Source organism: Morone saxatilis, unplaced genomic scaffold, assembly GCF_004916995.1.
Source record: "Morone saxatilis isolate NCDOM2014 unplaced genomic scaffold, NCSU_SB_2.0 Contig16, whole genome shotgun sequence".
Taxonomy (NCBI): domain Eukaryota; kingdom Metazoa; phylum Chordata; class Actinopteri; family Moronidae; genus Morone; species Morone saxatilis.
This window is the reverse complement of record NW_023339718.1, coordinates 21,412,692-21,427,712: the sequence shown is the minus strand read 5'-3', so window position 1 is coordinate 21,427,712 and position 15,021 is coordinate 21,412,692. Positions and strand designations below refer to the sequence as shown.

The 15,021-nt window shown below is 40.3% G+C and overlaps 1 protein-coding gene across 1 annotated transcript in view; it reads right to left on the bottom strand.

Annotated features, from left to right (window-relative positions):
• LOC118326303 (centrosomal protein of 120 kDa) overlaps positions 1 to 10,638 on the bottom strand; it is a 19,855-nt gene extending 9,217 nt beyond the window's left edge. The window contains exons 1-17 of the mRNA XM_035659282.1: positions 10,399 to 10,638; positions 9,180 to 9,336; positions 8,588 to 8,702; positions 8,318 to 8,462; positions 6,973 to 7,121; positions 5,610 to 5,807; positions 5,293 to 5,517; positions 4,554 to 4,788; positions 4,266 to 4,455; positions 3,655 to 3,804; positions 2,614 to 2,796; positions 2,441 to 2,537; positions 1,865 to 2,050; positions 1,436 to 1,525; positions 1,153 to 1,245; positions 540 to 701; positions 335 to 457 (exon numbers count right to left, since the gene is read on the bottom strand). Coding sequence (XP_035515175.1) covers positions 335 to 457; positions 540 to 701; positions 1,153 to 1,245; positions 1,436 to 1,525; positions 1,865 to 2,050; positions 2,441 to 2,537; positions 2,614 to 2,796; positions 3,655 to 3,804; positions 4,266 to 4,455; positions 4,554 to 4,788; positions 5,293 to 5,517; positions 5,610 to 5,807; positions 6,973 to 7,121; positions 8,318 to 8,462; positions 8,588 to 8,702; positions 9,180 to 9,336; positions 10,399 to 10,447 — 2,547 coding nt within the window. The 5' untranslated portion in view covers positions 10,448 to 10,638. The remainder of the gene's footprint in view (positions 1 to 334; positions 458 to 539; positions 702 to 1,152; positions 1,246 to 1,435; positions 1,526 to 1,864; positions 2,051 to 2,440; positions 2,538 to 2,613; positions 2,797 to 3,654; positions 3,805 to 4,265; positions 4,456 to 4,553; positions 4,789 to 5,292; positions 5,518 to 5,609; positions 5,808 to 6,972; positions 7,122 to 8,317; positions 8,463 to 8,587; positions 8,703 to 9,179; positions 9,337 to 10,398) is intronic.
• Positions 10,639 to 15,021: the final 4,383 nt, after the last annotated feature.

Genomic DNA, 15,021 nt, shown 5'->3' with positions numbered 1-15,021 from the left:
TGTGTGTGTGTGCCTGTGTGTAGGCATGATTCATAAATAAACAGCTCCACGGCCGTACTAAAAGTCATAACCTCCACAGGACACCTTCAAATGTAAATTTTAATAAAAATTAAAACCAAAAAAAGCTATATGTACATACAGTATACTGTATAACTGCAACTTATCTCAAACTTTCATCACTTGTTCTTTGTTACATTTGTTTACTTCATTGTAAAGCACAAGTTACTGTCTAAATACCTCCTTTAGTAGATTTCCCTGTAAGAGGAACTGTGATTCCAAGTGTCTGACATAGTGCATACCAATTACCTTGGTAGTAATGGTATGGAAATGTTACCTTCTCTAGAGTCAGTAGGTTTATCTCTGACTGCAGTCTGAACTCAGGTCTGATGTTCTGTTGTTCTCTGTAGAGCTGGAACTCTTTCTCCAGCTGCTTGTACCGAGACTCCCCGTCTGCAATCTGAAGAGTAAAAGAAGTTAATTTAAGGTAAACTTGAACATTTAGAAACACTTTCACACAAACAGGAGTACTCTCTCTGTACCTGCTGCAGCAGTCGGGCTCTCTCTTCTTCCATCAGTCGGACCTTGTCTCTATCCAGCGCCATCCGGTGGTCAGACTCCTGCTGCAGCCTCCTGCTGCTCTCCTGCAGCTCCCTCTGGGTCAGATCATGCTCGGCCCGCAGCTCCCTCTGTAGTCTCTGAGTCTGAACACGCAAGAAGAGTCATTGTCAGAAAGAGTTGCTGTAAAAATGCACTTAAAACACTTTTGAACTGTGCTGCACACTTTGATAATATTGTTATTCTAAGTGTCCAATGAATACACTTATGTGAGTAAAGCCGCCTTAAAGACCCCCTCCACTTAAAAATCTGTTTTTCTTCTTGTTCCTACAGTTGGCTGTTTGATCTTCACTGTGCAGAATGATGTATGATGAGTTTGATGCTAGAAGGATGTTTTCACATTCATCTGCTGAAATTGGAAAGTTTCTCTGTGCTCACTGAAAATATGATTGGAGCGGGGGTTATCTCAACAATGCAAATAACTATGGAACAAGACACTAAACAGACACTCCATATAATAATCTTTACGAAAGTCATTCATTTATAAACACTGTATATCATCTCATTGATGTGTCAAGTGTCAGAGGTGAGTCTGACCTCCAGCTCAGCCTCCACTAGGTGTTTTTCCCTTTTCTCCAGATCAGACAGAGTCTTCTGAAGCTGCTCCTCCAAAACGTTATATTCCACCTCCTACACCCCGGACAGAGATTTTGGGGGATAACCAAGAGGAAAACATGGGCAGTATTATTTGAAAAACAGTTTTTCCGCTCAATAAATTTTGATTTAGGTGTCCCACAGGTCTACATAAAAAGAAAATCTTTCAGTATTTACTGTAATGTGTAAACATTGTGTGTATTTGCATAGGTAGGGGTGAACTCACCTTCTTTTTAACCAGAGCTTCTCTTTCTCTGTCTCTTCTCTTCCACTCCTCTGCCAGAGCCTGCATGTGGCTCAACTCCTTCTTCCTCAACTGAAACAAACAATATTTTTTAATGATTTGTGTTCACACATTTATTCCAGCTGACCATGTGACACAGTAGTCAGACACCTGTTTATATACAAGTTAAATGAAATAGGCAAATGAATGTTTATAGTAAAAAAATAGTGAACTTTTATGACTCAACATCATGAGTTACCAATCAATCTACATGTGACAGATGATTTATATTCATCTATGAAAAAATAGCATCTTTGTATTCATTTTCTAATATGTTTTAACATTGCTTGATTTAAGGATTTTCATATTAATATCATTTTGTATCTAGTCTTATTCATTAGATTGTTCAGTTACTTTGAGTCCTGTGTTTACCTGATCATCAAAAAGGTCTTCCTGCTCCTCCTTCCACAGCTCTAGCTCCAGGGCCGTGCGGTACTCCAGGGTGTCTCTGGGGGCGGTTGGAGCTGTAGGGCCCAGCGGGGCAGGGTTCAGGCCAGGAGCAGCAGGTCTGGGTGCTGCAGGGTGGGAGGATGGCTGTGTGGGGACCGCAGGTTCGTTCTGATGTCATACAAAAATAGAAACAGGGAAAATATTAGCAGGAAACTCAATACAGAGGTCTATAATGCATATTTTAACTGTGTGAAAATCTACGTAAAGGCTTTGGCAGCTTTAAGAAATGTGTGACTGTGACCAGAAATAAAAAAGTCATCTTACATGACTGATTATCAGTCATACATAGAGAAGAAAGCTTTTTGAGGGCCTAAGGGACTAAACCTAAACCAAACCAAAACCAACCATCATTTGAATGATTATGATGAACCCAAAACATTGTATGTGCTTTGTTTTTTATCACAAAGTGAAGATACTGCTATTCAGTCTGAAGATCTGACCTCAACCAATATATGTGCACAGACACACACACACACATACCATATACAGCTGTCTCACCTGTGAAGAGTCGGACACAATGACTTCTCTGGCTTTAACCAATCCCAGATCCTCCAGAGTTGCCACATAGCTTAACTCTGCCACCTTTTCACTGGGACTGATGGAAGGAAACACAGTTGTTTAACAATGGTTAACAGGCATCATATGAACAGTCTGTCAGTGCTGTTGCCTACCGATGTGTTTTGACCACGGGGATCCGGTCCTGGTGAGTCTGTCTCCAGCTCTGCTCCCCCGTTGATGCCAGTAACTTGCTCCTCTCAGAGCTCAGCAGGTGAGACAGCTGGATGGAGGCTCTTCCTATCAGCTGGTCCCTGCTGGTGGAGTCCCTGTGCCAAACCTCCACTACCAGAGGAACTCTACAACATACCCAGATATACACAGTCAGTTCAAACACATTACATCACACTCAGGGCTAAAAACAACGTCCACACACAGTCCTACTGCACCACCTGCTGGACAAAAGCGATAAACACACCTTTATTTTCCACCAAGGTGGAAAATTGTCTTTGGCCCGTCAGTTATATTTTATACATCCATTAAAAACAATGTAACGATGTATGTTATGTAATGTAACAATCAAAATGAGTCTACTTTGCTGTATAAGTAACATACATTGCCTTGATAATAAATTGAATTCCAGAGCAGATCAGAACTACTTCTTTATATTTTTCTTGATATTTTCTTTGGTAATCCTTTATGAAAGTAGATATTATAATCTGTCGAACACAAAGACCATTAAGGTGACATATTCAGTAGTGGCAAGTAACTAAGTACCTTTAGTCGAGTACTCAGCTGTCAATCAAAGTATCCAGTACAAATAGTACCAGTGTACTTTTTACAAATATCAAACTAGTAAAATGTGCCAATATCTGTACTCATAAATATAGCAACTAGCAATATAGCTGCGGTGGATCAATATCCAAGAGCTGGTCTGCACGCCTGTGGTAACAGCACATCTGTATTGATGACAAATACTTCTTTGCTGTTACTGCCTACTGCTGGTATACATTTGCCGGTGGCATAGTCTTCTCATTTAGTGGGAAGTATCCTGAACCTTTTTAACTGTAAAGGCCAACTGTTCACTTTTTTAAAATCATGTGTGGACACCACTATCTAAACTCACATGAAGAGAATCTCCAGAGCTATGACTCGCCAAGTAAACTTAAACTTGATACTTAAGGATTAAGTATGTCCAGGAACAAGATTCTGTTTACCTGAGGAAGGTGTCCTGTAGTTGCTGTGGTAGAGCTGCAAAGTCAAAGGCACAGTAGGACTGAGGCAGAGACGCCTCCATGTTCCTCTGCAGCTCCACAGGAGGGTTGGTCATGATGGGAGCTGGACTGCCGAAGAACTGATAAGAATATCTGAAATACAACAAACATACACCATCATTAAACAATAGAATACAATTCAGACCACTGTACTGCACTGAATGGATGGGCACTTTGCTGTTTCAGGGGTTAAAATGCAAAGTTTCAATATACACTTTCTTAACGGCCATTTGTAAGAAGGTGTTGCCTTTGATTTTCATCTGTTATGACAATATACTTAAAGGCTTCACTAGACATGAAAATAAAGGTGAATACACTAACTAAACTATTTATCGTAACTGTGAAACTGTGTTTTTGTGTCTTTACAGTGAAGCTTGTGAGTAAAATGGTATCTTAACGACCTTGTGGAGAAAGTTTAGATTAACATTTCCAGACTGCCCATATATGTGGATAAACCTCACATGTATAAATTATGACTTTTATTTTTTTTGCATGAAACATTCAGTGACTGCTTCTAGTCGTGACTCAGTTCAAAAGCAGATGAAGTCTTTCACCTGAGCGTAGCAGCGATGGGATGGGTCAGGCTGAGGCTTCCCAGGCTGTGGAGGTCCAGAGAGAAGCAGTAGTGATGGGCGGAGGAGGGGATGGACACTTTAGGAGCAGACACACTGACAGATGATGCTCCACCCTCTGCTGTAGCTTCAGTCTGAGTGTGCAGCTGCACAGGAACCTCCAAATCTGCAGCTGGGCACATGAACAAACACAATGTTTCTTCTCTGGGTTATCCGGTTTGACTTTAACTGTCACACTTCTTGTGGGGAAAAAGACATGGGGTATCTCACCTGCCAGTCCTGCCTGCTCTTTGCCTTGTTGAAACTCCTCCAGCAGACTGTCTGCTTCACTCTCTGTATGAGAGGAAGGAGGAGGAAGGGGAGGACCCAGAGGAGAAGAGGCAGGAGGTTTTCGGACTGGAGAGGAGCTTCGAGGTCTCTGTTCAGCAGTACGAACAGAGGGAGGGACAGAAGGAGGAGGAGGGTTGGAGTGTGTCTGAGCTCCACTTCCTTTATTCCCTAAAGACTGGAGAGAGGACAGCAGGCCATGTGACTGTCAGTCCAAAATGATGCTGAGTAAAGTCTGCTGCTCTCACTACACGACAGTTTATATCCCAGACTGATGTCATATTGACGTGAGTGTGCACAAACTACATAACTGATCTTAAACTAGATATATTGTTCCCAACATTATTCCAGTTGGAGATCTGTGACTGATGATCATTTTACTGAGAGAGAACATATGAGCAGATCCCTGATAGATATGAGAAAAATATAAAACATTAGCTGTCAGCTATTATCTGTTTTATGTCTTCTTTGTTTACAAAGCCTTGGGAAGGTTACTAATGACATAGTGTCTGGTGTTGCACAAGTGAACCCAATCTCACACACCCCTTAGCTTTACCAGAGGTAGACAACACAAAGTGAGGAGAAATAGGGCAATGTAATACTGTGTTTAATGACCACATTTAATCACAAACACAACACTTTGAATACTTTCAATTTAAAAACATGTCCTAGGTGAGTGTACCTGTGGTGCGACCTCCTCCCTCCTCAGGGTAACAGCCACCCCTACAGTCGGCTGCAAGTCGGCGGGCAGAGCCGGCAGCGTCTGTTTGATGCGTTTAGGAGGTTGGAGTACAAATGCTCCCTCCACCGTTGCTGCCTTGTTCTCCAGATCCACAGAAACAGCAGACAGAGCTGAGAGAGAAACATCTGTGCTGCCCAGAGAGTGATTCCCACAGCACAGGTGAATCTGAGGAGGACAGGCAGGAACATATGATGATACATAGCCAGGTGGTAGCAGGTAGAAAAGAGCTGCTCATCACACACTTGACTGATTCTCACCTGTAAACTGGGCTGCTGAGAGAGAAAGGCCTGGATGATCTGTTTGCTGCTGCGGATGCGCACAGAGGCGCGCTCCGGCTCGAAGTCAGGGCTCAGCAGGTTGTTGAAAGGCTCACTGGTGATGTCGTTCCCCAGTAAAGAGTAGTAGAAGAAGAACTCTGACCCCTCCGCTGAGAGTTTCTTAGTGCTGGGGATCAACTATGGAAAACAACAAGAAAGCACACAACAATAACAATTAACTAAATTTAAAGTTGGACTCAAAATATTACTGTCTCAATTCCATTCAGCAAAAATTACTGAAAAATGTGCTTTACATGACCATTTTAGATTTATTTTACCATTTTTATTAGAATTTATTTGGGTTTAATCAAAGTTAAATAATATAAAATGTAATGTATAGAAGCTAGAGGTCCTCAGCTGCACATACTAAGCTGCTTTTTTGATTAATATATAGACTATACCGTATATTTGATTAGTCAAGCATTTACAATCTTTAAAATGTCAAAAAAATGTCAAATAGCTTTCACAATTTCCCTGTCATGAATCTAAATCAAAACTGGGTTTCTGCAGGTTTCAGTGTTGTGTACCGGCAAAAAAGACAGAAAATTGGCATTAGTGTCGTTTTTTTACTCCATGGTCGATACAGATTTTAAAAAAAAGACTGAAAAATAATTAAAAATAAAAATAACTTTTGAACTACAACCTAAATATACACTCTTTTTTTAATTTGGCTTTCCAAATTAAATAAAGACAAACAATACCATTGTTTATAAATTCATCACATTTTGAATGAAGTGCTATCTATTGAAAACGATATACTATCTAACTGCCTTGAGAAAGAACAGGTTAGTGTGACAAAAGAAACTGGTTTAATTTGGTAGCTACGACAGAGTCGGTGTCTTCAGTGTCTTTTTATGACTCTCTGGGCGACAGACCGTCCTTATTGAAGCAGTTGAAGCAATAACGTTTAAACGACAGTTTCCACCTGAGATGTTTTCTATTATCACATTATCATCAGTTTGTGAGTTTCAACATCACTTCTGATTAACTGTTGTAATTTTATTTTTCAGCTTCAGTTAGTGCTTGTTTTACACTTCCCAGACTGCCTCAAGACAGCCCTAAATAACAGGTCTCATATCGTCAGCTGGGTTTATTAGTATGTGTGAAAAGTCGAAAGGCAACAATGATGGTGACAGTGAGAACAAATGAGTTTCCAGCCTAGAAAAGGTGAGTGTTTATCTAATTTATTTGATCAAACTTTATTCCAGATGTGGCAACTTTATTTGAAGAAAAAACAAGACTGCACTGCTTGGTAACTCAGCTCAGGTTGGTTATCAATGAGAGGTCAGAGTACTGTCCTTACCTGTTCTAATTTGGTAGCAAAGGCCACAGTGACGGACAGGATGAACATGTCAGAGCAGTGTTCTGCAGGTCCGACTTGATGGTAACCCTGGTCTGGGATCAGTGTGGCATCCAGGTTGTCTGGAAGCAGGTCAGTCACTGAAGGAGAACCTGCAGCAGCAGAACAGCACAAGAGTTACAACAACAGAGGGACAAGGAATAGGAGAACAGAAGACAATAAAAAGGAAATGTGAAACAGAATTAAGTCCAGTGAGCAGAGGAGGTCATACCGGGCTGGGTCTTAGCAATAATACAAACAACTCACGATAAACATGAATTGAGGCGACTCATTTTAGCACTACTTTAATATTTGTACATTTCCAGATGTTTCATAACACTGAAATCAAATGCTAGTCCTTTTATATAACCTTTGCAATATTACCACAGATATTTTGGTATCTGTGTATATGTCAATAATATCTAATTGGCTACAGTTCTTTAATAACAACATTTAAGAGATCCGTCATCCACTGCTTACACAACACACAGAGCTGACCCTGAAGTGAACCTGCTGAGTCTATACACAACCACAAGAAACACTGATGAGCACAATGAATGTTTAAACAGTTTGGAAACCTGGTAACAGCTGTAGCGTTGCAGACATGTCAGATGTTTTACTCTAACAGGGGGCACAGATAGCAGACTACACAGCACATACACTGTTTCTGATATTAAGCGCGTACTCTATGTTACAGTGTGGGATGTTAACACGTCACATGCTAGCTAATAAATGGACCGGACACTTTAGCAGAGACATTACTTTTAAATTACTCATAGCACAGAACTATTATTACAACAAATCTTGACAGATTCACAAATAGTTGCATGGGATATTAATCATGTTTTACTCAGTTTACAGGAAAAAGCGACTTGAAAGCATCCACCGATGGCTAGAGGCTAAAGATGTAAAATTGTTTATCCTGAATCTATCGTATCTCAGAATATCAGGTCCGACACAGCACAGCTTACCAGAGAAACAGAGCGGACCGACTGCCAGCAAAAAGGGTTGTCACAACGTTAGTTTTAGACTTTAAAGATGGTTTTTAGTCACACACATTACTGCTGAACATGTTACTGATTCACAAGCATATAAACATTGAACAGCTCGGGGCACAGAGCATTTATTCACATCCTTGTCCTTCGACTTTCCCAGTTTTAACCTTCATCTCTACATTATGAAACTGCTGTATGTATGAGTGAGATAGAAAAAAGAAACAAACGACTATAATAATTACATAAACAAATACAAGAGATGAGAAAAGCACAGACGTGAGAGCAGCACAAACAGTATTGATGAATTAGCTGACCCTGTCGGGGCGGGGCCTTCTTGGCTTTGAACCTATCAGGAGAGGGTTCGGAGGGCTTGGTGTCGTTCTCTAGCACCATGCTGAGGAGGAGCGCTGGTCTCTGCTTGGTGTATTTACTGCTCAGCAGCGGATACCAGCGAGGCTCCTGAAACAAACACACAGAAAACAAAATTATCTTCTGAATGTGGTCCCAGTGAGCAGAAGCAGGATGTCACTGATCTTAACACTTAACTCTAATCTCAACTACTTCAATATTTCACACCGGTTTACCTGTCGGACCTCTTGTACAGATCGGAGGTCCAAGACGATGTAGCCGACACTCTCTCTCCTCTTACTCACAGAGTCAACAGCAAAACACTGAAGCTTGATGGGAGTTCTCTGCAGTCTGTGAGGACAAGACGCGTCAATATTACAGTTTACAAAATCAAACATTAGAGATGGAAAGGGTCAACAATACAATATAATACAGTATAACAGTTAGTTCCTTGTTGTATTCTGAACATATAGAATAATAACAGTGCTACACTTGAACACAGCAGTCAATTAGAGCTGAAACAATTAGTTGATTAATCAATTAGTGGAACGACAGAAAAAACAATCGATTAATCGTTTAGGTAATTTTTTCAGCAAAAATGCCAAATATTTGAAAACAAAGGTATAAATCTATAAATCTGTAATTCTATAATGACACAGTCCGTCTGACAAGCTGGTAAAACTATTGATTATTACAAAATCAGCAGTGAGAGAAGTTTGGCTGAAACCTGAAAACGTTTTCTTGCTGTTTTTTTTTTTCAAATCCCTTTTTGTAAATTCATTCTCGTGATAATTCAAACTGCCACGACAGCACGTAAGAGCTGCAGACCTGTGTTGGTGCAGCGTCCTACGGTCGAGCTCCCAGGCCAGCTCAGTGCTGAACTGTGGCTGATCTCTGTGCTCTACGGGGTCTGTGGCCAGCTGCTCGCCATCGAAGCTCGCCTGGACCACCAGACTGAGCCGGGGACTCTTTGGGAAGTGGCGACCTGGGGGAGGAAAGACAGGGAAAACTAATCTTCACTCGCTGTCTCAAGCCGGTAAATCCCCACCAGTCATGAGTCCAGTGCAGAAAGAGCTGTTTATCCAGCAGCCACTTTAACCTATCTATTGCTTACGTTGCATACATTAAATTAGCAACAGATACATAATAAATCTACAAGTGGTTAGCAGACTAGCAAAACAAATAAAGGAGATTTAAAAAAAAAAAAAAAAAGTCTACCTGACTCACCTGCCATAATTCACTTCTCTCAAGTTCTTGTTGTTTCTCTACAGGCCTCTTTAAAAGCCACTGTGTTTGACATTAATACAGATTAAACTAAGTATCACTCAGCTGTGACAGTTTACAATAAATCATTTTACCATAATACAGCCTGAGATGAGGAAAGCAACACGTTTAAACGTTATCGTGGTACAACAAAATGTCTGTCTCATATTCTCCCATTTACCCTGTTAACAAAGTGTTTTCTTACCAAAACAGAGGCTCTAAGGACAGAGGGGGGTTGTACAGATGTTGAGCCCCTGGAGGCTAATTGTGATTTGTGATTTTGGGCTTTATGAATAAAATTTGACCTGACTTGATTTCGATAATATCATAATACAGAATAAGATGTATTCAATATTGCTCAAATCTAAACCCAACAACCAAAACAATTTCAGATTTCTACAGAATGACACCTTTGAGAAACCAGCGTGCATAAGTTAACTAACGATAATTAAATTCAGTTTGCAGACTTAAGAAGCTTAACAATCTCAACAAATATGTAAGTTACACTAGTACACATGCAGTGGCAGTGTAATTTCAAAATCTGGCTTGTACTAAGTCAAGTTTATATAAGTTAGCACCTTCCAAAAGCCACTTCAGGGTGGATTACTGTTAACGGGCTGTGTTTACTCAGCTGGTTAATACGCTACAAATGACACTGGTGTGACTCCAGTATGCTGGGAAGTACTTGTTAAAACCCCCGCTATAGTCTCACCTTGGTAACGCGTACTGTATACTTCACTTTAAAGCTAAGGAGCGCTGTTAAACAGGTTATAATGCTGCTCACCTTCCAGGATGGACACAACGATGAGAAGTTGGTCTGTCTTCGAAGCCATGACGACATTTGACAGCTCTGACGGCAAACTTCTCAAACGTTTATTCAAACTGCCAAACTCCTCTTTACACCTCCGCGGGACTCACAACTTACTAGAGGACACAAAAAGGTTACACACAGCAGAGGTTTGGTTTACTCGGAGGCTGACTGTCCGTTGCACAGCCGCTTTGTTGTCAAGCTTTGGCGCCACCCATTTTGTGTTAGAAGCGGAAGTGATGACGGAGAGGCTTGAGTGTTCAGCGCCCTCTGCCGGTAGGAGGTGGAACAGCAGGGCGAGGACACCAGACACCACTGTGCTACTTTATATACTGTTTATTCCACTACATGTATTTGACAGCTGTAGTTACTTTGCACATTCAGATAACCAACACAAAATATAATGAACAAATTAATTAGTGTATATTATTATAGATTAAGCTGGTTATGCATCAGTCCCAGTAATCACACCAAAATGGAAAAAAACAGTAATAGTAGTAGTAATAGTAGCATACTGTATTTTATAACATATGAATCCTATTGTTCATATCAGTGTTCAAAAATTACATACTGACCGTTTTTAATGTACTGTAGCAAAAGCCAAACATGTTAGTCACTTATAAAGAGAAAACTCCACAGACAAAAGAATATATATAAACATCCTTTAATCATGATTGCCAAACATATGAATTAAGGCATATACAGTATAAAAAAGCAACAGCAGGTTTCGTGTTTATACGATTTCAGTGTGTTATTAACTGGATACACCGGGTAGATGAACTGAACATACCAAGCAGCCTTTATAAGACAAGTGTCTCCCAAAAGATGACAGCATTTTGTAAACAGAGTTCATAGCACTATATTCAAGTAATAGAATGATCACTGATACTATGCAGGTAAGGTGTTGTGTAAGTGAGGCAGAGCGGCTGATAGACAAGGTTGGGCCACTGGCATTGGGAATTTTCCAACATGTGCAAGTAAATACTTTCCACCCCACATGATGTGAACATTGCATTATGCTGCGATGGCAGAACGGGAGTAAAGGGTAAATTATTTAGACTTTGGAGTGTTCCCACATTATCCCAAGATTGTTACAGTACTAGTACGAGCCATGTTTTCACACTGATACAAATAAAATCAAACCTAAATTGTGTCACATATTTGTAGCAGTTTGTTTTTAATCAGGCTCAATTTAATTAGCTAAATCAATTGCATCAGTTTTAATCTTCCTGAAAATTCCTGATGTCTCTAGCAGGCTAACATGAATGGTTTTTCCATTGGGCTGCTCATGATTATGGTCGGTATGTACAACTTGAAAGCACTAGTAGTGTTCATGCCATGGACACTACTTTGTACAGTTGTTGTTCATTTTGCTGCTATCACTCCCACAATGCAATGCACCACAATATATAAATGCAGAAATTACAGTTGTGCAACTCAATAGCTGTCAATGATGACACAAAATGACGATGAATTTGCTGCTCACTGTTGCGTGTCCATTATATTTCAGACACAGCCTAAAACTACTGCTTTGCTAAATGATCCTAACAAGTGAGCAGGGTGACTGTAATTCCCACAAAAATGCATTCAGTTCTATTTATGTTAGTTGAAAGAAATGAGTTCCCCCATTAGACTGGCAGTATATGATTTTGGCATGTTTGTGTTGAACATGTTGTGTTGTGAGCAAATATCAGCTGGGTACTACAAGTAGCAATGTTAATGCCAGATGGAGGAGCTTCAGAGTTACAGTGGGAGAAAAGGACAAAATTGGATAGACATCAACCACAAGCCAATCACAGGCAGCCAGGAGCCCAACATTGGTCTAAATGTCGCAGGCCTGGTTGCTGGATCCATGACGAATAATCAGTCCAATTCTTGTTTTCCAACACTACTTTGTTCTAGTGATGTGGCAGTGGTTTGGCACCAATGGTAAAACCTGACAATTCTGTCTATCAGAGGCTCTGCAGTGAGCTAGTTAGCTTGTAGGTGGCATGGGAGCAGGGGCAGAGCAAAGGATTGTGGGATCATTATTTGGTAGTATAAATGTGGGCATTTTATTTAACGGACAAATCCAGTGTGATTTACTGAATTCCTGCATCACTGTTACTATTTTCTATCATTATACAGTAGCTGATCTTCCAGCTTTGATGGCGTTAAATTATATTTTCTAGTTCTCTTGGTTTTATTCAAAATAAATATTCTGAAAGAAACACTGTCTTATACTGTCTTCCCAGTACATAGGAAAGCATCAATTTGAAGCTGTAACACTATACTCAAAACTAAACTGAATTTAGCATGTTCTCAAACTGCAGTTGAATATGGCGGCGCAAGCAAATGGTTCTACACAATTGTAAATTACCAAAAACAAGACGTAAATATACAAAGACTGGCCTTATTCTGCGAAGTAAAACAAAAAAACTATGGCCAGTATGAAAATTTGGAGTTTGGCTGACAAACAATGAAGCTACTTTTTGGTCACAAACGATTGTACCTGAGCAAAACACCAAATTTCATTTAGTTTTGAGCATAGTGCCAACTGCTGAGGTAATAATAAAGGAATGGATGTAGAAAATGAGCAAACACTCATGTAAACACTGGAACTGTCCTTCATAGCTGCTGTGAATAAAAGTATAACTAGTACATGTGTCTTTCATGTCCAAACTAAATAGCATGCCTTCAGCACACACTCACTGGCATCCATCACCAGTATTCATTCACCTGGCCCCAGGTTGTACCTCTGATTTAAACATTTTTACATTAGAAATCTCTGCTGATGATTGATGACTATATTCAAGTCAAATAATAAGAAGTCATTGTTTTGTAGTGACAACCCAACAGCTCAGATCAACCTTTAGCACTTTTTGAAGACAAATCCTTGCACTCTTTTATTCTATATTTCTTCTGGTGTACACTGGATTGATGGATTGGCTCAATCAATGAAGATGGCAACTGGAAATGAAAGCTAGTTCCTATTCCAGTTCAGCAACTGGAAAAGAAAGCTAGTTCCTATTCCAGTTCAGTTGCCATCTTTGTTTGGGGGCAAATAACAGTGGCTCATATCTGTGTAGTGTTGACTGTAATTATCAATGCAAAAGTCCAACAACTACTCCAAACTAAATGGCAAAATAGTCGTTTCTCATAGCTTTTAAATGCGACCCATATTAGCGTTTGCTGATCTGATGCCCCTATCAAAAGGACAACACTGTCACCCTGTTGATTCATGTGGCCATTTTCATCTGTCAGCACTAACGTTTGGTTAGGTTTAGGCACTAAAACTACTTGGTTAGTGTTGGGAAAGATCAATGGTTAGTTGAAAATGAACTACTTAATGTTAGGAAACTTTGTTTTCATGTGGCGAAACTGTCTCACCATAAGGTCCTTTTAGTAGCTGCTCTGGAGCTTTCAGTCATATTACCTAGTTTCCATGAAATTGTAGTTGAACCACACGGTTGATTCAGAGAACACATTTTCAGTGACAACTATGATGCAAACATAGACAAGAAGTCCTTAAAGTGCTCAGAGGGATGGAAATTTTAATATCCACAATTCCTTGCCGGCTGGGCAAACTCCATCTGCTGAGGAAGATGGTGTGATATGATTAAAAACTCTAGATCAGCTACTGAACAGACCTCATGGTGAGATTGTTTTGCCTACTTCTGTACCAACAAGAGGCACAAACTGGGGCTAATATTCACTAAATGACACACTTACTCTAAGCTTTAACCCAATGGGATATGTGCAACATCACATGTGCAACTTAAATTACATCACTGGAACATGTGCCTAAGGGACAAACTATTGCAGATGAGTCAACTAACGAAGAAGGAGTGGTTCTGCTTCTGATGGTTTTCCCGCTCTGCCCGCTGCTCCCCTGCATGGCTGATGGAGATCAACATAGAGTACGATAAAGCATGTTAGTGCTCTGCCATGAATCTGTACAGAATATATACACCACTGGGTTCCTACATGGCACTGGGCAGGTTGATGTGAAGGTTTACTCTCACATAAAGACAATACAATCAACATGGTTACGCTCAAGTACAGGTTAGTAATACAAATGTAGCGTCAGCACTATGGAGGGAGGAGGACCACTTCAATAATCAGAATGAGAATAATAAGGATAATAATAGACTTTTTAGCTTCCTAATGCTGTTTCCCAATAGGAGTTTAAAAAAACGATCAACACTATTGGGATAATGTAAGTCATCATCAGTACATTCAGTCATATCATCATCATAATACACTACGATAAATGTGCATTTTATAAAGCCGCGGCAGGGCTGAGTGCACGGCGCTCTGGGTTGTTTCGTTTTATACATGCCGCCTGCTTCTGTCAAAATCCTGCAAAACTGAAAGCTTCAAAAGTCAGTGATCTGGATTTGTACAGATAGTTCCTCCTTCAAAAAGGTCCCGATCATGCTTTCTGTCCCTCTGTCCCTCTGTCCCTCCGTCGGCCCATCTGCTCCTCAAAGACGTGTTATAAAACAGGTGGTTGATATTAGTAAGAAATGAAAGAGGTTTTTAAATTTGTGTTCTCTGCCTCTCAGCGAGGCGAAGCTTATTCAACACCATGGAATTGATGTCTGATAAATCTGCCGT